Source organism: Myxocyprinus asiaticus, chromosome 6 (assembly GCF_019703515.2).
Source record: "Myxocyprinus asiaticus isolate MX2 ecotype Aquarium Trade chromosome 6, UBuf_Myxa_2, whole genome shotgun sequence".
Classification (NCBI taxonomy): domain Eukaryota; kingdom Metazoa; phylum Chordata; class Actinopteri; order Cypriniformes; family Catostomidae; genus Myxocyprinus; species Myxocyprinus asiaticus.
The window spans coordinates 11,446,257-11,473,532 of record NC_059349.1 but is presented as its reverse complement, the minus strand read 5'-3'; the positions used below and the strand labels follow the sequence as shown (position 1 = coordinate 11,473,532).

Below are 27,276 nucleotides of genomic sequence, written 5' to 3'. Positions count from 1 at the left end.
GAAGAACATCACTGGACCCTTTCTAGATCCCCTTCAATTTGCTTATCGAGCAAACAGGTCTGTGGATGATGCAGTCAACATGGGATTGCATCGTATCCTGCAACATCTGGACAGACCAGGGACATATGCAAGGATCTTTTTTGTGGACTTTAGTTCGGCTTTCAACACCATCATCCCAGCTATACTCCAGAATAAATTACACCAACTCTCTGTTCCCATGTCTATCTGTCAGTGGATTACCAGCTTTCTGACGGACAGGCAGCAGCTTGTGAAACAGGGAAAATTCACTTCCAGCACCTGTACAATCAGCACTGGTGCCCCCCAGGGATGTGTGCTCTCCCCACTACTCTTCTCCCTCTACACCAATGACTGCATCACCAAGGACCCCTCTGTCAAGTTCCTGAAGTTTGCAGATGACACCACTGTCATCGGCCTCATCCGAGATGACGATGAGTCTGCATACAGAGGGGAGGTTAAACAGTTGGCTGTCTGGTGCAGTCAAAACAACCTTGAGCTGAACACGCTCAAAACGGTGGAGATGATTGTGGACTTTAGGAGGAACACCCCACCACTGACCCCCCTCACCATTCTAAACAGCACTGTTGCAGCAGTGGAGTCATTCAGGTTCCTGGGCACTACCATCTCACAGGACCTGAAGTGGGAGACCCACATTGACTCCATTGTGAAAAAGGCCCAGCAGAGGTTGTACTTCCTTCACCAGCTGAGGAAATTCAACCTGCCACAGGTGCTGCTGATACAGTTCCACCCAGTGGTCATTGAGTCTGTCCTCTGCACTTCAATAACTGTCTGGTTTGGTTCAGCTATGAAATCAGACATCAGAAGACTACAAAGGACAGTTCGGACTGCTGAGAGGATTATTGGTTGCCCTCTGCCCCCCCTTCAAGAACTATACACTTCCAGGGTGAGGAAAAAGGCTGGAAAAATCACTCTGGACCCCACTGACCCTGCCCATTACCTTTTTCAACTGTTGCCTTCTGGCCAACGCTTCAGAGCTCTGAGCACCAGAACTGTCAGGCACAGGAACAGTTTTTTCCCCTCAGGCTATCCATCTCATGAACAGTTAAACTGCCCCATTGAGCAATAACTATGTGCAATACACAGTTTAGTCTTTCTTATATTTATCTAACACATCCAACCATTTCATTCCACTGAAAAAAAATAAATAAATAAATAAAAAAAATAAAAAAACATTTGCACTGTACATAACAGATTGTATTAGATTTGCACTACCCATGTGTATGTGTGTATGTATGTATGTGTGTGTCTGTACGTATGTGTATAATTATTTTTTATTATTATCTATGTCTTGCTGCTGTTTTTGTATTGTTTTTGTATTGTTGTACACTGGAAGCTCCTGTCACCAAGACAAATTCCTTGTATGTGTAAGCATACTTGGCAATAAAGTTCATTCTGATTCTGATTCTTTTATTCTGAATTATTCAGTGACACCACATCATTGGCCATCTAATCATGTTGTTTAAGATTCATTAAGAGGGTCTAAATATCACCAGAATCTCAGAATGTTATTAAATTTAGTATGTCCTCCAGATTGTCTGAGTACCATTGGAAACTGCATTTAGAAGAAAAAGATTCATTAGTCAGTATGACTCATACACCAACATTTAAAATGATGGAAAACTGATGAAAACAAAAACAAAACAACATGAAGACTTGGGAGGACTCAATATTTGATTCTAGCTCATAGATTTAAATTACATATTAATTAAAAATACATTTTATAGCACAAACTTGAGGCTGCTTTTCATACTTGAAATTATTGACAGCTGAAATTAAATAGGTTACTGGTGGCCACAGTGGTCCTACTGATATTATGCTGCAGGTTATGTCAGCACTTAAGAGAAAGTGTGCCAACATTGCAAAAACCAGCCTCAAGTTTGTGCTATAAAATGTATGTTTTCATTTGTAACTCAGGAACTGTATGAGCTAGAATCAAATATTGAGTCCTCCCAAGTCTTCAGGTTTTTTCCCCTCATCACATTTTTCTTTTCTTTTTTTTCCTCCCCTTTTTCTCCCAATTTGGAATGCCCAATTCCCAATGTGCTCTAAGTCCTCGTGGTGGCGTAGTGACTCGCCTTAATCCGGGTGGCAGAGGACGAATCTCAGCTGCCTCCGCATCTGAGACCGTCAATCCACGCATCTTATCACGTGGCTTGTTGAGCGCGTTACCGCGGAGACGTAGCATGTGTGGAGGCTTCATGCCATCCACCGTGGCATCCACGCCCCACAAAGAGTGAACCACATTATAGCGATCATGAGGAGGTTACCTCGTGTGACTCTACCCTCCCTAGCAACCGGGCCAAATTGGTTGCTTAGGAGACCTGGCTGGAGTCACTCAGCACGCCCTGAAATTCAAACTAGCAAACTCCAGGGGTGGTAGCCAGTGTCTTTACCACTGAGCTACCCAGGCCCCCTACCCTCATCACTTTAAAGAAAACAGGTTGGCAAATTTAAGCATCCTCAATTATGACACCCCAACCCCCTGCCTTTTTTGTGCAAATGTTGATATGCAATACTGTGGTTCAGGTCAACTTCAGTTGACAAGGAATCATCTTAAAGGTTTCTGTCGAAGTAGGTAAAAACAGATGAAACACACACAGAGGACGTCTTAGGTGATAGATAAAGATATGTTTATTGACACATATCCATCAGTGCGGCCTCCAATGCAATTTAACATGCAATTCAACCAAGACAAAACAGATCATAGTTCCAGTGCTTAATTAACTGAACATATATGTAAAAACCATGTTGGATAATTCGGGAGGTATTCATGATCTCGTTTCATTTATTGTACACTGAAGGAGACGGTTTAAATGGGAAGGTGGGAAAGTTAACTGCTTTTTATATATTTTGATATTAGAGAAAAGCAGGTCGTCATGCCTTCATCATGTTGCATCATGCAGAATGCTTAATAATGAACTCAAACTTTGGTTGACAATGTTTAATACATGCGATAGAGTGGACTGTTCTGATAAAATCATGACGTGGTAGATACATTTCTTTTATGTTTTCAAAGGATGATTATAGTTAATATTTGTCTTGTTTTGGAGAGAAACACAAACAGATATGGCAGTAAAATCGTTATCCAAAAGGCACTAGGTGAGCCAAATGCTACACCTGTTTAGTCTTCTACAAATAACTTACAATTCAAACAGTGCAGTTTTACATTTGTTAACTTAATGTTTTCCTTTTTGAACCATTTATCTATGAGTCAAATGTAAGGCAATACATTACAAAAAAGATAAACAAAACATATTACAGAAACAATGTACCCAATGAACACACACAAGAAGGAAAAAAAACCTTTTCAATGGTTTCTATGACATTTTATAGCTCCTGATGCCATTGTGATGGTATTCCTATGGCTTGGAGCCTCCAACAACAATAATAATGATAATGACAAATGTGATAATATTATGCATAGACTGTAATTATCTTGCATGCTCCTCAAAGCTCTCAGTACCCAATACTTTGCCCCAACAAGATTTATTTTTCATTCAGACTTTGAGGGAGAGAATAAGGCAACCAGAGTCCATCAGAGGAAGGCATCAAAGTCCATTTAAGCGGAAATACTTTGCAAATCAGAATGACTGTCCCCAAAGACTTCTTACAGTTAATTCCCCAAAATGTACCCTTTCACCATGGAATCAAGCTATGGTCCCAGTCCCAGAAGAGTCCAAACAGAGAGACATGGGCTTGTGAGCAGCTTATTGTTTCCTTCCCATGTTGTAAAAAAAAGAAAAAGAAGAAAAAAGATGTCCAAGCGTTCTTCTGGGAAGTCATGGTGTGGAACAGCGTTATTGAGAGGACAGGGCAGAAAAGGAGGCCTTAAAATGTCCATGATGCCTCGTGATGGGTGAATCCTGAATTTCAGCACCAATTACTGTCTGTTTTGTTTAATTAAATTGTGAAATGTAACTTTAAGGTTAATTCCAAGTTTTGTTTACAATTTTTGTTTTACATTTTTTTTGTTGTTGTTTTTTCTTTTTTTTCTGAGAGGAAAACAAAGTCCCAATTCAATCCAATGGTTGAGATGGTTAGCTGGAAGAAAGAAGAAAAAGAAATGTCCAGTGTATGTTTTGTAAGGCTTTGTAATGAAGTTTGAATTTGGGATCATATGGTTACTATAGAGCTTTTCATGTTGTGATCCAAAGTTCAACACACATCTCAAGTTAGATAATCTGGGTGAATCTCACGAAAAAATGTACAGGTCAACTTTTCACCCCAAAATCAAGAAAAAAAAAAAAAAAAAAAAAAAAATTATGAAATTATATTTAGCTTAAATGAAGCCCATATTTGGTAATATTAAACATTTTGCACTGTAAGATCATTTTCATGACAATTAAGTAAATTTTCCCCACCCCCCCAAATTCTTATTACCGTAATGCACAAGTTTTTTTTTCTGTAATTCGCAATTCTGTAATACATCGATTTGTTATTATATTACTGTATAAATAATTGTAATACAATAATTTTTTTAATTTAAATTTGCATAAATTAAAGGCAGTACAACAAATAATGCCATGCTTTACCATGCAAATATATTATAACTTTTTTCACAATAATGAGAATTCTTCTTCTTCTTTTTTTTTTTTTTTTTGCATTATGGTAATGAGAATACCATTATTGACTATTATTAATTGACTATTATTATCAAAATAATCTTACAATGCAATTTTGTTTTATTGGTCCTAAAAATAGGCTTTAAACAATTACAACATAAAAGAATATATATATATATATATATATATTAATTTCTTCTATTTCCTATAGGATTGAGGGTGAAATATGAGTCGACCGTACTCTTGACAGGTTTCGTGAAATTAACCCATGTCCCTTTGATTGATACCAAAGTATGAAGACAAGGAAGAAAGAATGTACATCTTGATTCATGTTTTGAGTTACCTTCAGTTACTTTTTGTATGTTATTACTTTAGACTCCATTTGTAACTTTATTCAAGTGAAAATATGAGCTCCACAATGGCAAATGGAAACCTGAACTCTGAACTTGTGGTATTTTTGACAAATGAGTGCAAATGGGCAGTTTTGAAGAGGGTTGGGTTGAATGCCAATTGACAAGTTGGGGGTGCACAAGAGCAGATTTTCTTACACACCAAAATGGCAGTATACAGACTAAAAAAAATCTGTTTTAAAGCCAAGCCTGCAGAGAACATCTGTCTAAAGTAACTAAAGTAAATTCCCTTTTAATTGGCCCAAAGATGGTTAAGTTATTTAAGGACAGAATGTGCCATTCCGGTGCACAAAACCCCAGAGTAAACAGAAAAAGGCCATCCCACAAGAGGACAAGTCACCACAGTCAACCTCAACCTTAAACACTGTTAATGAATGAACTAGACAAACATGGAAGAACGACTAGACTGAAGACACCATGAGAAAATTAAGGTCTGGAGCAGCTGTATGTTGTTGTCAGCATGTACTGGATGTTGTGTCAGCAGCTTGGAGAATGGACTGCGCCCTGCTACAAGACAACAGGAGATAAAGAGCCAGTCACGACACTACCTCGCCCCTACAGCCTGTGCTTTCATGGCCTTCACGATCTGAATTATAGCTCTCTAAATTTATAACTGCAAGGGTTAAAGGGTGAACCTCACTAAACATGTCAGAGTCGCACTACACTCCAATAAATAAATAAATAAATTATATATATATATATATATATATATATATATATACACACACACACACACACACACACTATATGGACAAAAGTATTGGGACACCTACACATTACACCTACAGGAGATTTTATGACATCCCATTCTAAATCCATAGGCATTAATATCGAGTTGGTCCCCCCTTTGCAGCTATAACATCTTCCACTCTTCTGGGAAGACTTTCTACAAGATTTTGGAATGTGTCTGTTGGAATTTTTGCCCATTCTTCCAGAAGAGCATTGGTGAGGTCAGATACTGATGTTGGACGAGAGGGCCTGGCTCGCAATCTCTGTTCTAGTTCATCCCAAAGGTGTTCGATAGGGTTGAGGTCAGGGTTCTGTGAGGGCCAGTCAAGTTCTTCCACACCAAACTCAACCAACCATGCCTTTATGGACCTTGTTTTGAACACTGGGGCACAGTCATGCTGGAACAGAAAAGGGCCTTCCCCAAACTGTTTCCACAAAGTTGGAAACATAGAATTTTCCGAAATGTTAATGCCTCAGCTTACCAAGACATTCTGGAAAATTCTATAAGTGGAAGAGTGGAAGCTGTTATAGCTGCAAAGGGGGGACCAACTCGATATTAATGCTTATGGATTTAGAATGAGTTGTCATAAAAGCTCCTGTAGGTGTAATGTGTAGGTGTCCCAATACTTTTGTCCATATAGTGTATATTAAGCCTGTTTTTGGACTATTACATTTTTTTGCATTGTGACATTATTTTCATAACAACTAAGCAGACTTCAGGCAAATGTTCATTACCATGATGTGTCCAGATGTTTTTATTTTGTAATTTCCAATATTTTAAATGGTGATTCTTATTAGAAATCAAGAACAGTGAGTTACAGTATTGTATTACAGTAAGAAATAACATATTTATTTTATTTAGAGCTGTCAGAATTAACGCGTTAACGCATGTGATTAAAAAAGTTTAACGTGTACATTTTTCTTGATCGCGATTAACGCATTTACCGTTAACACAACATAAACACTGGTGTGAAGGGTGGAACCTTTGTAATGTGTCCTCCTGGAGTCATTACACTGACGTCTACAGCACCAGAGCTCTTCTACCAAGTTGAACCTAAAGCTTAGCATAAAATAGCATAACGCAGCGGTCCCATATACATTCTATGGGCGGAATTGTCGTAACATGCTAGTTGACTGTTAAACGCTCTCCTGTAATACAGCCGCAGAGGTAATCTCAGTAAATAAAAGAATCTCTGACAGCTTCACGATAGCTGTAGCAAAGCGGATAGCCACAGTCTACCAGCAGATTAATATTGTGGAGGATGAGAGTTTAAGAGATTTAATGCCTATTGTAATGAATATGCAACCTATGTGGGGACTAGTTCTTTCAATTAGTCAAACTCCTACTTAGACTTTGGGAAATGTTTGATGTTACTTCAATTGGTGATATATTAGTGCATTTCTATGTTTATATTGTGGAAGGCTTTGTTTGGAAAATGTTAATAAAGCATTATATTGTTACATATTTTTTTCTTCCTAAGATGAAAATAAATACATTTTGACATGAAAAGAGGTATATATAGTTCAGTTTCAGCACTTTCAAAATCTGCGGTTAACGAAAAAAATTATGTGATTAATCACGATTAAAATTTTTATTGAAATCAAGAGAAATTCAAGGCAATACAATAAATACTAACATGACATATATAAATTAGGGCTGTTGATTTAACGTGTTAACTCAGTGCGATTAATTATATAAAAAATTATGTGTTGAAAAGAATTATGTAATAATCATGTCCACGGACCGTAACAAGGAATATTCCTACTATCGGAGCAATTAAAGCTTGAAGTACCACCTGTTTTCTCCAGGGGGCAGTAAGCGAAACTCCAACTGTATAGGCAACGCACAGCTTATACAGGGAACAAACCACACTTACCGATAACAGGCAGCACATGATAAGAAATACGTTCAAACACAGCACGATGGAGCGCAAATCGGAACTCAGGGATCTCAAGACTTGTTTTTTTTAAGTTTCAAACTACGTTTAACTTGACATTGCGACCTAAAAACGGTATGTTTACGATACAAAGCAACAAAAGTGAGACGCTCCAAAAATGTCCATCTGATGCATGTATAAACTGACGCGTCCTTAGAAAAGCCCTTATAATAAATCTTAGACAGATTGACAAATTCAATTGCAAAATGGATTGCTGTGAACTGTAGGCTAATGACTGGATTATGATCAATAATATAGAAATAAACAACATATTGCCTTTTAAATCCTCTTTTTGTATTGTCTCATCAATGCTTTACTCGTCTGCCACAATAATGTAATGCATTTTAATTATCTGAATTATTATTTTTTATAATATAAATATTTTATTTATAATTATTTAAATATAACTATTTATAATTATTTAATCATTATATATTGAGTTGTTATTTGAGGGGCTTTCTCATTAAATATTTATATATGCGATTAATTCAATTAATTAATTGGTATACCATGTAATTAAGTCGATAAAAATTTTTAATCGATTGTGAGGGCCTGGGTAGCTCAGCGTGTATTGACGCTGAACTACCACCCATGGAGTCGCGAGTTTGAATCCAGGGTGTGCTGAGTGACTCCAGCCAGGTCTCCTAAGCAACCAAATGGTCCCCGTTGCTAGGGAGGGTAGAGTCACATGGGGTAACCTCCTTGTGGTTGCGATTAGTGGTTCTTGCTCTCAATGGGGCGTGTGGTAAGTTGTGCGTGGATTGCGGAGAATAGCATAAGCCTCCACATGCTCTGAGTCTCCGCGGTGTCATGCACAGTGAGCCACGTGATAAGATGCGCAGATTGACGGTCTCAGAAGCATTGAGGTGAGTAACCACGCCACCACGAGGACCTACTAAGTAGTGGGAATTGGGCATTCCAAATTGGGAGAAAAGGGGATACAAAAAAATAATAATAAATAATCGATTGACAACACTAATATAAATACTTCTTAATTTAAATCATATTATTAGTATTATATTATTATAATAAAATTATATTCCTTTCTACATTAAAGTAAAGATTTGATTTGGTTCTGACTCGTGTTTTTAGATATAAAGTCAATATATATATATATTAAGGAAAAAATTAAGAGACCACTGCAAAATCATCAGTTTCTCTGGATTTACTATTTATAGGTATATGTGAGTAAAATGAAAATTTTTGTTTTATTCTATAAAGTACCGACAAAATTTCTCCCAAATTCCAAATAAAAATATTGTCATTTAGAGCATTTATTTGCAGAAAATGACAACTGGTCAAAATAACATCAACAATCCTCCACCAAATTTCACAGTGGGTGCGAGACACTGTGGCTTGAAGGCCTCTCCAGGTCTCCGTCTAACCATTAGATGACCAGGTGGAGGATCGGTGATGATCTGGGGGTGCTTCAGCAAGGCTGGAATCGGGCAGATTCATCTTTGTGAAGGATGCATGAATCAAGCCACATACAAGGTTATGCTGGAAGAAAACTTGCTTCCTTCTACTCTGACAGTGTTCCCCAACTCTGAGGATTGGTTTTTCCAGCAGGACAAAGCTCCATGCCACACAGCCAGGTCAATCAATGTGTGGATGGAGGACCACCGGATCAAGACCCTGTCATGGCCAGCCCAATCTCCAGACCTGAGCCCCATTGAAAAAATCTGGAATGTGATCAAGAGGAAGATGGATGGCCACCAGCCATCAAACAAAGCCGAGCTGCTTGAATTTTTGCGCCAGGAGTGGCATAAAGTCACCCAACAGCAATGTGGAAGACTGGTGGAGAGCATGACAAGACGCATGAAAGCTGTGATTGAAAATCAGGGTAATTCCACCAAATATTGATTTCTGAACTCTTCCTAAGTTAAAACATTAGTACTGTGTTGTTTAAAAATGAATATGAACTTGTTTTCTTTGCATTATTCGAGGTCTTTTTTGTTATTTTGACCAGTTGTCATTTTCTGCAAATAAATGCTCTAAATGACAATATTTTTATTTGGAATTTGGGAGAAATGTTGTCAGTATTTTATAGAATAACTTTTTTTTTTTTTCCATTTTACTCAAACACATACCTATAAAGAGAAAAGGATAATTTTGCAGTGGTTTCAAAATTTTTTCCAGAGCTGTATATATTGCTAATATTAACCGTTTACATGCACAATTTGCATCATTTACACTGATATGTAAAACAAGTGCTAAAATGGTACTGTCTCTTTAAGAATAGTGGCAGTTCAGAGTCTTGCGAAAGTGTTTTGGTTGAGCGCACATATACGAGAGTGAAGTCGCACTGATTCTTTACTGCATCCGTGCTATGTGATTAGTGGGGATGGGGCGATATATCGAATTTTGATACATCATGAACCATACAGTATAGTGGCATAATTCGATATTTCAAAATTTTCAAAATTGTTTTCTATCCATGTGATCATAAATGAAATGAATGAAATATTTTGTGCATTGTTTTGTTCAGTAAGGGCATTTTTGACCAGCTACTCTAACTTCGGAAAATCGCGTCTATCTGTTAAGTAAACTTAGGGATTCTCAATCAAGACGTAAACATAATATTATATGCTATGGCAAAACTCCAAATATAACCATCTACTACACCAATGTTAATAATGATTCCACTGTTACAGTTTACAGAATTTAGCAAGTTAAGCCATAAGTTCATACAAAATAATGTAATTACATTACCTGTCGTCTTCAGCGTAGATGTCGTCTCTGGCAATCTTGTTAAGCAATGTAATAACGTTGGATTACATTACTCCGTATATTTAAATATGTCCTCAAAAACAAGAGTAAAAGCTGTACACAAACATTGTTGTGACGTGCCATGTTCATTTATGGGCAGATAAATTAGTCGCGTACCCAATACGTCACCGTTTGGTTCTGAAGTCAGTGGAAAAGCACAGCCGGCCCCAGCCGTGAACCAGTGGAGCACAGGCTCGGCACGCGAACCATCGCCATTTCGGTGGAAAAGGACTATGTGAGGAGCTCGTTGAACTCTTAAAAGTGACAGTAACCTTTTTAGTGTTTCTTATACAAATGAATGTAAACTCAAAGTTATTACTTGTAAATTGTACATATTATTTCAAACAGTGATAGCGCATATCATTATTATATATACAATTTCATATAATATTAATTAATAGAATGTAGAATATTTTTATTTTTACAAAGTTAAAATGTGAATTATAATAATGATGACAAATTATCAAAATATAAATATACACTTTCACATACTTTTTTCAGGACAGATTCTGTTCAGTTCTATTGCTTGTCCTGCACCTGATCAGCATGAATGTAGCCCACTGTTTTTGAAAGCTTATTTGTTTGTGATCTTTTCTTATAGAGAAAGGTATATGAGCAACTCATTATTTAAACTCTGAGCATTTATATTGTGTATTAAAGAACTTTATTTTGATGAAAAATTATAATGTGCATTTTGCTAAAACTTTTTTTTTTTTTTTAAGAAAATAAACAATGTTCTGTATTATATTGTCATTTAGGGTGTTATTATATCGAATCGAGATTTTATCGAAACATGAACCTCATATCGTCTATCAAACCTAATTGTGAGAACCATATCGTCCCATCCCTAGTGGTTAGAATTAAATGTTTCTATTTCTGTTGTTTTTGATCAACATCTGACGGTAAAGAACAGAAATAGACATAATTTAAAAACAAATGAATTACATGGATCTTGTCTTTGGACACACATTACACGGAACAAGTCAAACCAAACTTTTACACTCTATTTTTATTTTATTTATTTTTTTGCATTACAGTAATGAGAATTGGGAGAAAAATGGGATTCATTTTCTCTTATCAAAATATAATTTATAATTTATTTCTTTAGATTTTGGGGTGAAATATGACCTGAACATGTTCTTGACAGGTTTTGTGAGGTTTACCCATTTATTAAGCCAGTTAATGCTCACGGGTTAAACTGGGCTAATATACTAAACTGCACTGAAAACGTCTCTCTTGCTAATGCAAGTAGTGTGTGATGCATAACCTGATTTCAGATGAGAGTGGTACTGCACGGTTGTAGTTACCTTGGCTTGCCTGGGATGTTTTTGGGGTTCTTGCGGAAAGACTGGTTTGCTACGGAGCGAGTGGACATGGTGCGTGGAGATGCCCTCGAAAAGGTTGAAGGTGGAGTCTTAGGGATCTTCTTGCCGAGATGCCCAATCCATTTCTTCTGCTCATCTTGAGACAAAGCCAGAAGCAGCATGTCTCGAGCTGACGTTACATCATAATTCACTGAGGGTTAAGAACAAAATGAAATATGAGTATATTTTAAATTAGGCACATTCACACATACAAGCTTTGCCATTATATTTACAAAATTCTTTAGTTTAAAAGGTCATGTGTAAGCAAGTCCCATTGTCGAAAAGCTGGCATATCAGCTACGGAATTTTTGCCAGCATAAGGAGTTGTAACATTGCTGGAAATATTGTGTATTGATGCTATGTGTGAATAAAGCCATTATACAAACACTTTGTGCAAGCACGTACAAGGTTAGGTCTGCTGTCAAAGGAAGTGGTTCACCCAATTACTCCAAATACAAAGTAACATACTACTATATTTCCAGTAAAGCTGGTTAACTGTAATTTCTGGAAAATGACATAAGAGAGTTTCAACATCACATAGATGGTGCAGTGTGATTGGTAACAATACAGTGGCTTATGTAAGATTTACTTATTTAAATTGAAAATCTTATGTCAATAATCTTTAAGAAACAACACTTGCCTTTAAAACAGGAATCAAAGTGAAAGCAAAATTCTGTAATTCTATAATTTACATGTATAGCAGTACAAGCCTGACAGATTTAAAGAATCCTAATATAATGGAGAAAGAACAAACATCTGTTTCTGCTGGTGTCTCACCTTTGCAGGGGGCGATAACATCCTCCTTCTTGTCCAGATGGTCTTTGTGGCACTTGACGTGGCATCTGCGGCATTCTAGGGCTGGCGGGGGCTTGAACACGTGCCACAGCGGTTTGGAGCAAGCCTCACAGTTAGAAGGGAAATGGTAGAGGGTGGGGATGAACTCATGACCTTTGTGGGGCAAGCAGTTGGCTTTATCACCCTGAGGAATGCTCTCCATGTCTGCTTCCTTCCTACACTCACCTTCATTGGCATAAAGGATCTGAGGAACAAAAAATATATTTTTCATTTTGCTTCATCCGTGGAACATAAAAGGAGATGTTAAGAACAGTGTACCAAGTGCTCTTTTCCATTCAGTGACCAGGAATGTGAAGCTCAAACAAGAACATTAAAGCACCTTACAAATAGTCCATACGACGTGTGCACTATATTCCAAATCTTCTAAATTCATACAATAGCTTTGTGTGATGAACAGACCGAAATCAAGAATGTTTTACTGAAAATCTTCCCCTCCACCACAGTTCTAAAATGTATTTTGCGAATGTTTACAGTTGAAGTCAGAAGTTTACACCTTAGCCAAATACATTTAAAATCAGTTTTTCACAATTCCTGACATTTAATCTTAGAAAACATTCTCTGTCTTAGGTCAGTTAGGATCACTACTTTATTTTATTGAAATGTAAGAATAATAGTAGAGAGAATGATTTAGTTTAGTTTTTATTTCTTTCATCATATTCCCAGTGGGGCAGAAGTTTACATGCACTTTGTTAGTATTTGGTTGCATTGCCTTTAAATTGTTTAACTTGGGTCAAAATGTTTTGGGTAGCCTTCCACAAGCTTCTCACAATAAGTTACTGGAATTTTGGCCCATTCCTCCAGACAGAACTGGTGTAACTGAGTCAGGTTTGTAGGCCTCCTTGCTCGCACACACTTTTTCAGTTCTGCCCTTAAATTTTCTATTGGACTGAGGTCAGGGGTTTGTGATGGCCACTCAAATACCTTGACTTTGTTGTCCTTAAGCCATTTTGCCACAACTCTGGAGGTATGCTTGGGGTCATTGTCCATTTGGAAGACCCATTTGCGACCGAGCTTTAACTTCCTGGCTGAACTTTGCTTCAATATATCCACATAATTTCTCTTCCTCATGATGCCATCTATTTTGTGAAGTGCACCAATCCCTCCTGCAGCAAAGCACCCCCACAACATGATGCTGCCACCCCCATGCTTCACGGTTGGGATGGTGTTCTTTGGCTTGCAAGCCTCACCCTTTATCCTCCAAACATAACGATGGTCGATTGTCATTATGGCCAAACAGTTCTATATTTGTTTCATCAGACCAGAGGACATCTCTCCAAAAGGTAAGATCTTTGCCCCCATTTGCACTTGCAAACTGTAGTCTGGCTTTTTTATAGTGGTTTTGGAGCAGTGGTTTCTTCCTTGCTGTGCAGCCTTTCAGGTTATGTCTATATATAACTCGTTTTACTGTGGATATAGATACTTGTCTACCTGTTTCCTCCAGCATTTTCACAAGGTCCTTTGCTGTTGTTCTGGGATTGATTTGCACTTTTCATGCCAAACTAAGTTCATCTCTAGGAGACAGAATGCATCTCTTTCCTGAGCGGTATGATGGCTACATGGTCACATGGTGTTTATACTTACATACTATTGTTTGTACAGATGAGCGAGGTAACTTTTTAGGCATTTGGAAATTGCTCCCAAGTATGAACCAGACTTGTGGAGGTCCACAATTTTTTTTCTGAGGTCTTGGCTGATTTCTTTTGATTTTCCCATGATGTCAAGCAAAGAGGCACTGAGTTTGAAGGTAGGCCTTAAAATACATCCACAGGTACACTTCCAATGACTCCAATTAGCCAATCAGAAGCGAATTGGCTAATTGCCTTAAGGCTTAACATAATTTTCTTGAATTTTCCAAGCTGCTTAAAAGCAGTTAACTTAGTGTATGTAAACTTCTGACCCACTGGAATTCTGATATAGTCAAATAAAAGTTAAACAATCTGTCTGTAAACCATTATTGGAAAAATTACTTGTGTCATGCATAAAGTAGATGTCCTAAACGACTTGCCAAAACTATTGTTTGCTAATATGAAATCTGTGGAGTGGTTAAAAAATGAGTTTTAATGACTTCAATCTAAGTGTATGTAAACTTCTGACTTCAACTGTAAATATCCCACATGAAAATGTAATCGCGGCAGATTTGACATCGACGATACTGAATGCCACCGTTTCTCTTGTGAAATTTTAATATGATCTGAGAGCTACAGCAGAGGGGAAGATTTTCAGTGAATAACAACTTGCACTAAGCTATCGCATGACTTCAGAAGACTTGAAATATAGCCTACAAGATGTGTGGACTACTTTTATGGTGTTTTATTTCATTTGTAGAGCTTGACAGCAAAACTCGCCATCCTGTTTCAGTGTGTGAAAAAAGAGCAATGTAAAAATTGCTAAAAGAATTTCCTTCTGTGTTCCACAAATGAAAGAAAGTCGGAATGACATGAGGATGAGTAAATAACTGTCAATGATGTGAAACAATTTTTCTTCTTTTTTTGTCAGGATCTTTTAAGTTATTCAAAAATACATTTAAAATGCAATTCACACAAAACAGTTACTTGAATAAACCTCTACTACGATGAACATGAGTTCAAAATAATTTTTATATATTGGGCTTCAAGTTAAAATGTCTAAGTGGTGTAACCATTTGCAGACAGTAAACAATAAAAATCTTATTAAAAGCTGAAACTGGTTTGAAAAAAAAAATTGGAATATGTAGTTTAAAATAATATTTTATTGATATTTCTTTAAAAACAAAAGCAGTGAATCTATTCAGTCAGTTGGTCTAACCAACATGAAGGTGGCCATTTTGTTGTCATAAAAAAATACCTCTTTAGGACCCTCAAGACCCTCAAAAAAATAAAATAAGATACTTTGACATTTTTATAAAAAGTAGGTAATATGGAGTAACCCTGTGAAACTTTGTTTACTTTTACTCCAAAATCCATGATATTTGTAAAAAAAAATTCTTACCTTTAAAAATATATGTTTGGAAACATTTTTGAAATGAATGATTAAGTTGTGTACGTTCTCATTTTTTTAAGGTGCAAGGAAGTATTTTATACATTTTACTTGATGGTCACACCACCTGACATTTTTAAACTCATATATATATATATATATATATATATATATATATATATATATATATATATATATATACATACACACACACACACATACACATACATATATATATATATATATATGTAATTTTTTAAAGAAAATGCTATAAATGTTTGTCAAAAATGTATGCAACCAACACGGACACAAATATTAAATTTCTCAAAACTTGATACATGGGTTTTAAACTAGATTTTTAAAAGATTTTCTCTTTTTAAAAAGATTTCTCTGGCAATCTTATTTATCAAATGACCCACATACAAAATTTCAATTTTTCAGCAAACCTTTCCTTTTAACAGTGTCGCTGTGTGAAGTCTGAAAACAACTAACCTGAAATATTCTGGGAATTTCATCCGTCTCAGCTCGATACACGTCGCCTTGTGTGACAGGACGTACATGAAACAGTTTGCTGTTTGCAAAAGTTTTAACGTGTTAGAAAAGAAAAAATTATTACGTTTTATAGTTCAGCTTCAATTTGAAGAAAACTGACATGAAAAAATAGTAGATATTCATCAGAATACTTACTCAATATCTAGTACCATAGAGGGGTTGGACTGCTCCTTGTCTTGCTCATCATTGTAAAACAGTATTTTCTTACTGCTCACCACAACATACTGATGGAAACAAAAACACATGTTTTTTTGTTTTAAAGGTATTAAACTTCTTTGAGCAAAACCACAATGCTATACAGATTAATACACAATTCTTCATGTACTGTAAACCTCACCTGCTTCTTCCAGCCATATCTTTTAATATTGGGCTTATTAGGTATTGAGAGCCAACCTTCAAGCCTTGATTCTGAAGACAAATGAATAAGTATTAAAAAAACAAGCCAGATTACAGAGAACAAACTCCTGAAATAGACATGCAGTAAACTTAAAGATATCTGGGAACAGAAACTAAGGTCATCACACAATGCATAAACATAAATAGCTTTTACGAACATGCGTAAACCAGGTACACTTTAAAACAATTGCCTCACATCACAAAGTTGCAGTCTTAACATGCCATGCTTTTGCTTTAACTGAGCACACTTTAAACCCAATGCATTTTGTTTTTCTTGCAGTATAACAGTATTAGTGAGCAAAACAATATGCACTGTATTAGTTATTTAATTAATTTAGTTATATTTATATATCTAAAAGGTTAGTTCAAACGAAATTTGAACTATCGTGTCATTCCAAACCATTGACTATTTTTCTTCTGGCGAATTTTTTTATTTTTTTTATTTTAGGCAGATTGTTACAGACTTAAAACCTCAGTTAACATCGACTTTCATAGTAGGAAAAAAAAGATGAAATGAAAGTGAATGGTTACTGTTGCTAACCTCTCTTTCCACAGAAAATATAAAGTTAAAAGGGTTTGGAGTTACATGAGGGTGAGTATATGATGAATTTTCCACTTTGTGTGAACTATTCCTTTACGTTAAAGAGGCAAGACCAGTTAATGATGAGAGTGTGATGCCTTAACTGCCCCTTTTCAGGAAATGTCAACCAAACAGTATTCAACAGACTGTGACACAATTAGGTTAAAATGTTACTGGTTTGAAAGTATACTTTCACACACTGATGGCAAGACAGACACGTAGGTAAAACAGGATATGTTGAAGGAATCATGCAAGAATTGAGTGAGCAGCTCCTAAATCTCATTCATTCTGTGCCGAGCGCAAGATAGCTAAATTAACCATACAGTGAAACATGCACGTGCGTGCTTGCAGGTATAAAAAAAGTAAACCTACACACATTTACCAAATAGTATGTAAAAAAAAAAAAAAAAACCTTAAACACCTCTGAAAGGTGCTCAGAGTTGGGGTTAGTATGAAAAGATTTGGATAAGCTAAGTATTTTTTACTTATTTCAACTCCTGTATTGCAATTTAGTGCAATAAATCATTTACATACAATCGCAATAAAATTAAAAGAATGTTAAGGGTTCAACACAATCTAAGTTCTATCGACAGCATTTGTGGCATAATGTCAATTACTACAGAAAATAATTGACTTAATTTTGATCAATTGACCAAGTTTGGAAAAATAAGCAAAAAGCTTGTTTACAATAATGCACTTACAATATAAGACAAAGGGGCAAGACAGTATACTGGAATAAACATTAAAATACACACAGTTTCAAAAAAAAAAACTTAAACACTATACCTGTAAATGTGAATTGTGTGATAGAATCACTTACTAACTTTATCTGTGCAAAGTCATATCCATTTTTCAACTCCTCTCAAGACTATGTAAAGCCGATAAAACCAGACGCTCATCCACCTAGTACAGTAGTCTTACCACCAAAAGGATGATTTAACAGATCAAACACCACACATTTTTGTAAGAGTTAATATAGCACTTTAACCTGTACATTTCTGTTTTAAAACCTTCCAGAATATCTTGCCCCATTGATTTGCATCGTAAGCGCATTCCTGCAAAAAAGATTTTTGCTTGTTTTTACAATTAGGGCTGGGTATCGATATAGATTTCTCAATTCTCAAGCTCTTGATTCACTTTGATTTTGATTTTAAGCACTGTTACGGTGGTTACTTCGTAGCCTTATGTGCACCTCTTCCAAAATGTAACTGCGTGTCGCGTCGATGCAGACCACAACAGCTTTGACTGCTCCGCTTTGTTATCAGAGACCGCCCCCAGCATGACAAGAAATTATCTGAGGTAGTGCCACATTTTCTCCAAGATTATTTTAAATCTATACATCGTATGTATCCACTGATCAGTAATCGCGTCACATTGAATTTTGACTTGTTTAATTTTTTTATGAGCATTTGCTGTTTTTATATTCTGTTTATTTCATGAGCAAGCGAAAAATTTGACAAAAGACACTCTGTTCACAACTTATAAACTACGTTTTTTTTCTCTGGTCTTTTACGCTATACACCCCTGAGCCAAAACATTATGACAACCTGCCTAATATGCTGTTGGTCCTCCATGTGCCGCCAAAACAGCGCCGACCCGGTGAGGCATGGACTCTACAAGACCCCTGAAGGTGTCCTGTGGTATCTGGCACCATGACATCAGCAGCAGATCCTTCAAGTCCCTTAAGTAGCGAGGTGGAGCCGCCGTTGATCGGACTTGTTGGTCGTGCACATCCCACAGATGCTCAATCGGATTGAGATCTGGGGAATTTGGAGGCCAAGGAAACACCTTGAACTCTTCATCATGTTCCTCAAACCATTCCTGAACATTGTGTGCAGTATGGCAGGGCGCATTATCCTGCTGAAAGAGGCCACTGCCATCAGGGAATACCATTGCCATGAATGGGTGTACCTAGTCTGCATCAATGTTTAGGTAGGTGGCACGTGTCAAATTGACGTCCACATGAATGGCTGGACCCAGGGTTTCCCAGCAGAACATTTCCCAGAGCATCACACTCCCTACTTGTCATCTTCCCACAGTTCATCCTCTTAAACGGTGCACATGTACATGGATGTGATGTAAAAAAAAAAAAAGGACCCATCGGACCAGGCGATGATCTTCCTTTGCTCCAAGGTCCAGTTCCAACACTCGCGTGCCCATTGTAGGCGCTTTTGACGGTGGACAGGGGTCATCATGGGAACTCTGACCATTCTGCGGCTACGCAGCCCCATACGCAGCAGGGTGCAATGCACTGTGTGTTGTGACACATTCCTCCCCTTACCATCATTAAAATTTTCTGTTTTTTTGTGCCACAATAGACCTTCTGTCAGTTCGGACCAGACAGGATAGCCTTAGTTGCCATCACGCATCGATTAGCCTTGGGCGCCCAACACCCTGTCGCCGGTTTGTGATTTTCCCTCCTCGGACCACTGTCGGTAGGTACTCACCACTGCTGACCGGAAGCACCCCACAAGCCTCACCATTTCAGAGATGCTCTGACCCAGTCGTCTGAACATAACAATTTGGCCCTTGTCAAAGTCACTCAGGTCTTTACTCCTGCCCATTTCTCCTGCATTCAACACATTGACTACAAGAACTGATTGTTTGTTTGCCATCTAATCTACCCAGACCTTGACATGTGGCCTTGTTAGGAGATGATCAATGTATGTGAGTGGTCATAATGTTTTGGCTCATCAGTGTATAAATCAGGTATGTGAGTGAAACACTACTTTTCACATCATATTCTAATCTAGAACTTTCCGATCTGTATGATGTTTTGACCGTATGTTTGACAGTATGGTGTACAGTAAATAATCATGCTTCATATGTTATGAAACTGGAACTCTCCTAATTTGTCAGCAGCTTATAACAGCACCTGTTAAGAGATGTTATTTTGCCTAAAAGCATAGTAAAGATTCTAAGCTTTAAAACAACACAGGTTGTGTTGGTCAAGAAGCAGTAATTAATTAATTTGATTAATTGTTCTAGCACGGAGCGTCAAAGTATGGCACAATATTTATTTATTATTTAAGTGACTCAAAAGCAAGCATACAGTCTAGGCCTGATTTATTGTCTCTCTACATGGCAGGCAACATGTATAATAAATAATATGTACCTAAATACTACAAACTTTGATGAACTCTTTTTATAAATACTTTTGAATCTAAGAATACCATTGCATTTCCTTTATTTATGAAATGTATAATTATTTCAGAAATTAAGGCATTTTCTCTCAATACAATAGCATTTTTGACTGTGTACGACACAGACACACCAATGCAGTACTAAAATGCAAACCAAAGCATTGCCCACTACGTGGAGTCTACACCTTTGGTTCGATGCAAAAGTATAAACTAGCCTTTATTCTGTTTAATTTGGGTATATTACAGTTATAATGTACGTTTTGCTTACATATGAAATTCTGTCTCAGCTAATGCCTTAAATTATACTTGGAACCTTCTAACTCATTACAAAAATATTCATTTTACAAATTAACAACAGGGTCAAAATTTTGCAGTTTAATTGCTACATATTTAATTTATAATAATCAACACAACCAGAACTGAAGTAAAATTTAAAATGCAAGTAAAAGATCTATACCGATCAGCCACAACATTAAAACCACCTGCCTAATATTGTGTAGGTCCCCCTTGTGCCGCCAAAACAGCGCCAACCCGCATCTCAGAATACCATTCTATTCTTCTCACCACAATTGTACAGAGTGGTTATCTGAGTTACTGTAGATTTTGTCAGTTCGAACCAGTCTGGCCATTCTCTGTTGACCTCTCTCATCAAAGAGGCATTTCCATCCACAGAACTGCCGTTCACTGGATGTCTTTTGTTTTTGGCACCATTCGGAGTAAATTCTAGAGACTGTTGTGTGTGAAAATCCCAGGAGATCAGCAGTTACAGAAATACTCAAACCAGCCCGTCTGGCACCAACAATCATGCCACATCAAAATCACTGAGATCACATTTTTCCCCCATTCTGATGGTTGATGTGAACATTAACTGAAGCTCCTGACCCGTATCTGCATGAATTTATGCACTGCACTGCTGCTACACGATTGGCTGATTAGATAATCGCATGGATGATTGTTTATTTCTGTAACTGCTGATCTTCTGGGATTTTCACACACAACAGTCTCTAGAATTTCCTCAGAATGGTGCCAAAAATAAAAAACCTCCAGTGAGCGGAAATGCCTTGTTGATGAGAGAGGTCATCAGAGAATGGCTAGACTGGTTTGAACTGACAAAGTCTACGGTAACTCAGATAACCACTCTGTACAATTGTGGTGAGAAGTATATAATCTCAGAATGCTATTCTAAGATGCAGGTTGCCACTGTTTTGGCGGCACGAGGGGGACCTACATAATATTAGGCAGGTGGTTTTAATATTGTGGCTGATCGGTGTATATTGGGATATTAAGAATCGATATTTGGATCATTCAAATGAAAATTGCGATTATTTCACCCAGCCCTATTTACAAAGTGAGGGACAAGAAATAAGATCTTCTGTGGCATCTGAGCATGTCATAGATGCTTTCAACCGAGCGTGATACAGAAAAAATAAATATACAAGTACAAATTCTTTTTTTATTTAATCCAGAACATTCCTTTAAGGTAACGTTGACCTTTGCAGTTATAAACACTCTGAGTAGTTTCTTTCTGAGGTATCACCAAAACAAGATGCATCCATACAAAGGAAAAATGAAAAGCAAATAGACAAAATGGTGTTAAAAAAAAAAAAAGAAAGCACAATCCAGGCATGATGGTAATGATCACAATGTCCAAGTTACTCACAGAAGAAAAAGAATAGAAGATACAAAGATAAGGAGAGCAAGGAGAACCGACTAGACATGAAGGAGAACAAAAGATGAGAGAGAGGACTTTAAACACAGACAATGGCAGTCCATGGCAATGTACATAACCAGGCCGACATGACAACATCCTGTCATTATGGAGATTTTTTCACAACAGAACTTTTGGGAAAGTGCATTTACAATAAGCCATCTTTGTATCTTTATAAAGATGGTCATCTAAAACTTATTAACATTATAAAAATACAACATAACAACATGACCCTAGTTTTAGGTGTTTTACAACCAGTTAAAGGATTAGTTCACTCAAAAAAGATTTTTTTTCTTATTGACTCACATTTAAGCCATCCCAGATGTGTATGACTTTCCTTCTTCAGCAGAACCAAAGTGAAGATTTTTGTAAGCACATTTCAGCTCTTTTTGTCCATAAATTGCAAGTGAATTGGTGCCCTTAGACGACGCATCAGTGACGTAAGAGCAATGGCGCGTTCACGCAAGAAGTCGGAAGTGCGCACTTTGTATACAACAGAGGAATGAACGTCACGCGAGAGTTAGGTCATTTCAAACAGCAATACAGCGCTGGCCGGAATCAACAATTTAAGGTTCAAAACTAGTGCTGTCAGTCGTTTCAAATTTTTAAGTGTGATTAATTGCATACTTTTTTTTTTTGTTAATCACGATTTATCACAGATTTTAAAAGTGTTGAAATTTGACACTATATATAGACACCTCTTTTCTTGTCAAAATCTATTTATTTCCATCTTAGGAAGAAAACAAAACAATATGTAGCAATACAATGTTTATTAACATTTTCCAAACAAAGCCTTCCACAATATAAATACAATGCACTAAAATATCACCAATTCAAGTAACATTAAACGTTTCCCAAAGTCTAAGTGGGAGTTTGACTAACTGAAAAAATTAGTCCCCACATAGGTTGCATATTATTCTTTGCAATGGGTATTAAATCTCTTAAACTCTCATCCTCCACAATATTAATCTGCCGGTAGACAATGACTATCTGCTTTCCTACAGCAATAATGAAGCTGCGTTCATGATTTGCATGAAGGCAGCAACACCAGTGTCGAGCGCCGCTTTGAACTCACCATGCGCCTTACATAGGCTGAAAAATACTTGATTTCTATCACAAGTCCCATCTGGGCTTGTTTTGTACATCAAACAGAGCTAAAAGCTCCTTTCTCCATCATTTTATCGCTGACAGGGAAGCACTGTCAGAGATTCTTTTATTTAATGAGATAACCTCTGCGGCTCTATCATAGGAGAGAGCGTAACGGTCAGCATTAGCGTGTAAAGACAGTACCGCCATAGAATGTCTATGGGATCACCACGTTATGCTATTTTATGCTGAGCTTTTAGGCTCAAATTGGTAGAAGGGCTCTGGTGCTGTGGCGTGTGCATCAGTGAAATGACTCCAGGAGGACACATTGCAAAGGTTCTGCCCCTCACACCAGTGTAAATATTGTATTAATGGTAAATGCGATAATCCCGATTAAGAAAAATGAACGTGTTAAACTTTAATTAATCACAGACGTTAATGCATTAATTCTGACAGCTCTGGCTTCAGAAGACATTCATTGATCGACTGGAGTCGTGTGGATTACATTTATGCTGCCTAAATATGATCTTTTGACCATCAAATAGCCAGCAGTCTAATGGCAACCATTCACTTGCATTGTATGGACAAAAAGAGCTGAAATGTGCTAATAAAAATCTTCATTTAGGTTCTGCTGGAGAATGAAAGTCATACACATCTGGGATGGCTTAAAGGTGAGTAAATCATGAACTAATCCCTTTAAAGGGATAGTTCATGCAAAAATTTAAATTCTGTCCTCATTTACTCATGTCGTTCCAAACCCAAATTAATTTCTTCCGTGAAAAGAGGGTGAGTACATGATGACAATTTTCAATTTTGACTGAACTATCCCTTTAAGGCCTATTCACACTCAGTCTGACAACAGCATTCAAGATGGAACAGATGCTGATGCGGTCAGTCACTGAAATTAAAGGCGTACTTATACTTACTAGGCAAACAGGCTTCGCTTAAGCCCAAAGCATACTTTGGTTTTGACACAAACGCTTAGCGTATGCGTACATTTGAACGCGAGCCTTTTAAAGTATACTCCATTTGACTGTGCGCACAAACACAGCCGGTTGACGCGTGCACGCTACGTCTGCTATGTTTAGACACATAAAGATGTCTTTATATTCTTCAGACTTGAGTTATAAAAATGCAGGCATCTCCTGACCTCCTCACACAGCTCTTTATGTGCACATCCACTTTTGTTGTTTCCACATTCATCTGCTACATCATCTAGCACTTCTTCGTGATTGCAATGGCTTAAATGTGAGTGTTGCCACCTTGTGGACCCACTTATTCACGCAAATAATTCAAAACGCATGCCCATTCTGCACTTTAAAAGCCTCACGGTTAGAAAAATCGGGCTGCGTGCGTTCAGTGCTCGAACCCTCTGCTGATGACGAAATTTGCTTCACGCATCCTGTACTGAAGTATACTTTGGCCTTTCGTTCACCTACAAATGATGACTAAATGTAGTGAAGTTTTTGTTCTGCCAATCTGTTCGTTTGGTGATATTTCTCCTATCTGCACACATCTCTGAATTTCTTGACCTCAGAGAACTTGGCTGGTCAAAGAGCGTTGATGATTGGTTGAAATTTATAGTGGGTGTGGTTTGGATGTGACGTTTTTTTCATTTACAATGGCGCAAGCCAGCTGTTATCTAGGTTACTGACGTTAAAATTGATAACTTTGAAGCCTGTCTCTCAGAGACAACTTACCTGATGTGTCATCCGCAAGAGAGTTGACTGCCTTCCATGATATCACCCTCAATTAACTCATTATAAATTGACGTTGCACGTAGTATAAATGCCGGCTTTGTTCGCCTAGGGTGCTTTAGTTTGGCCAGGATAAAAAAGTTCAGCTTCTTCCATAGTGAAAAAAGCCATAATGGTTACAAACAAGTGCAGCCAAATGGGACTGGTACGTCTTACTTGCATGGCTCTCTGAAATGCTTTATTCTAATTGGTCATTTGAGCCGTTCCACAGTCAAATACTTCTGTATAATGACTATAACACTAAACATACATGTAGCGCTAGCTTCATGACTGTAAAAACACTCTGGTGTCTCTCTCTTCTCACATAAAATAATTTCTATTCATTTAGTAAGTAGCTGTGTAATAAGTGGAATAATGTACAGACAGGTCATTATTGCAAAACAAACCCCTTCAGGGTGATACAAGCCCCCTCCACTTCACGAAAATGTGGCACTGAACACAATTTGAATAGTTTTGGATGCAATTTTTTTTTTTTTTAACAATTTGAAGAATCAGACATGGTGTGAATAGGCCTTTACTGTGGCAACAGGAAACAAATAGAAATTAGGCTATTGTTGTTTTGATGTTTAGGTAATTGAGATGAGATGGTCATCTAAAATACAATGAACGAAGTGTAGTGTAATGACATACAGTTGTATATACAGCAAGTGTATACTTGGTGAAATATGGATAAATTAAACAAAAAAAAAAAAATCCTTAATTTTCATTTTTCAAATGCTCCATGAAATCATATTTTTTAATCATAATTTCATCTTTAATGTTTAAATTCGTCCCATAAATATGGATGAAAACTAGACCTGTGTGTGTCTTATAACTAACTGACTTAACTTACAGGACCTTGTATTAACTGACCCATTCATAATTTGTGAATGTATGCTTAATGTTGCTCTTACCGGCGATGTTGCAGTCCACTTCATCTGTCTGCAAGCTGGTTACGCTGGAGTTGTCCATGCGGAGCTGCAGATCGTTCAGTTTTTCGCGAAGTTGCTCAATGTCACTCTCTTTACTGTCTAACTGCATCTGCAGCTCATTGCGATACGTGCACTCCTCTGACAATTGCTGCAAACATGATTAAATGGCATCATTTACATGAACACATAAAAATAGCAGTGCTTGCAAAGCAGTAAATTATTGATAAATTCTGAGGTAAGTTTAGGTTTTAGAATTTGGTTCAGATCCGCATTGCCGTTGTCAAGACACGAAGCATGTGCCTTGTTTTCTGTCTTTTGTGCATGAAATCAAAACACAATATATGACACCGTAAAGGCAGCTACAGTATATGGTTAAATAAATGCATGGAAGACAAGACCACAGTTCAGTGCAGATAGAGGTAAGAATCAATGTCAATGGCAGACCAAAACACTTTGGTAAATACTGTGGGTTATGGGTTTAGAACAAACCCCAACCAGAATGTTTGAGGAATATCAATAATATATCAATATAGGAATAGGAACAGCAATAAAGTGCTGCCTTCAAAGCACTGTAATTAAACCAATAATCAAGCCACATAAACAGTGAATTCTTGAAATAATACTGAGCTAACAACATATTAACAACAGGGATGTCAGAAGTACTGGTATTTTGGTGGCAAGTTGATATCAAAACTGAGAAATATGTAAATAATATCCGTTTTCGACAGTAGGCTATTTGTTATGCAGGTGGAAAATTTAGATCTCTACAAAGATGAATGCATAGCATATCTTATGAATATGTGTTAATTAGGTAATACTGAGGTTGCTACACAACCTTCTTGGAACATCCAGATGAGTAACCTCATTAATATTCCTAAACCAAGACTGGAGATGTGGTATCAAAATTGCACAAAGAATCATCAGATTTCACAGGTATCTGCATCAACTACTCAAATTTTGGTATCACGGCATCCCTAATTATCAGTGTTACAAACATATAAGGGTGTTTTCTTAACTTTGACACTTTTTCATCCAAGTGGTTGATTTTTATTAAAACTAACAAATTCAGACTTTTTGTTTTTGTAATATGATGGTAACATTAAAAAGGAGTTGAAAACTTTATCATGGTTTTACTATCTTTTTTGGTACTTACCAAATACCTTTTATATATAGATTTGACTGTTTTAGCCTTGTCCCAGACTATGAAAATTAATTATACAAATACAAGTTATTACATTTTTAGAGTAAAATAATCAAACTATTAAAAAATATTTTTCTCCCCAATTTGGAATGCCCAATTCCCAATGCGCTCTAAGTCCTCGTGGTGGCATAGTGATTCGCCTCAATCTGGGTGGCGGAGGACGAATCTCAGTTGCCTCCGCCTCTGAGACCGTCAATCCACGCATCTTATCACGTGGCTTGTTGAGCGCATTACCGCAGAGACATAGCACATGTGGAGGCTTCACGCCATCCACCACGGCATCCACGCACAACTCACCATGTGCCCCACCAAGAGCGAACCA

General features: G+C 37.2%; 1 protein-coding gene across 1 annotated transcript in view; it reads right to left on the bottom strand.

The window, feature by feature from the left end:
- Nucleotides 1-2,652: 2,652 nt before the first annotated feature.
- Nucleotides 2,653-27,276, bottom strand: part of LOC127441995 (rho-associated protein kinase 1-like) — a 102,044-nt gene continuing 77,420 nt past the window's right edge. Inside the window, exons 27-33 of the mRNA XM_051699620.1 lie at nucleotides 25,736-25,901; nucleotides 16,510-16,580; nucleotides 16,308-16,396; nucleotides 16,113-16,191; nucleotides 12,588-12,849; nucleotides 11,754-11,961; nucleotides 2,653-4,080 (exon numbers count right to left, since the gene is read on the bottom strand). Coding sequence (XP_051555580.1) covers nucleotides 4,077-4,080; nucleotides 11,754-11,961; nucleotides 12,588-12,849; nucleotides 16,113-16,191; nucleotides 16,308-16,396; nucleotides 16,510-16,580; nucleotides 25,736-25,901 — 879 coding nt within the window. The 3' untranslated portion in view covers nucleotides 2,653-4,076. The remainder of the gene's footprint in view (nucleotides 4,081-11,753; nucleotides 11,962-12,587; nucleotides 12,850-16,112; nucleotides 16,192-16,307; nucleotides 16,397-16,509; nucleotides 16,581-25,735; nucleotides 25,902-27,276) is intronic.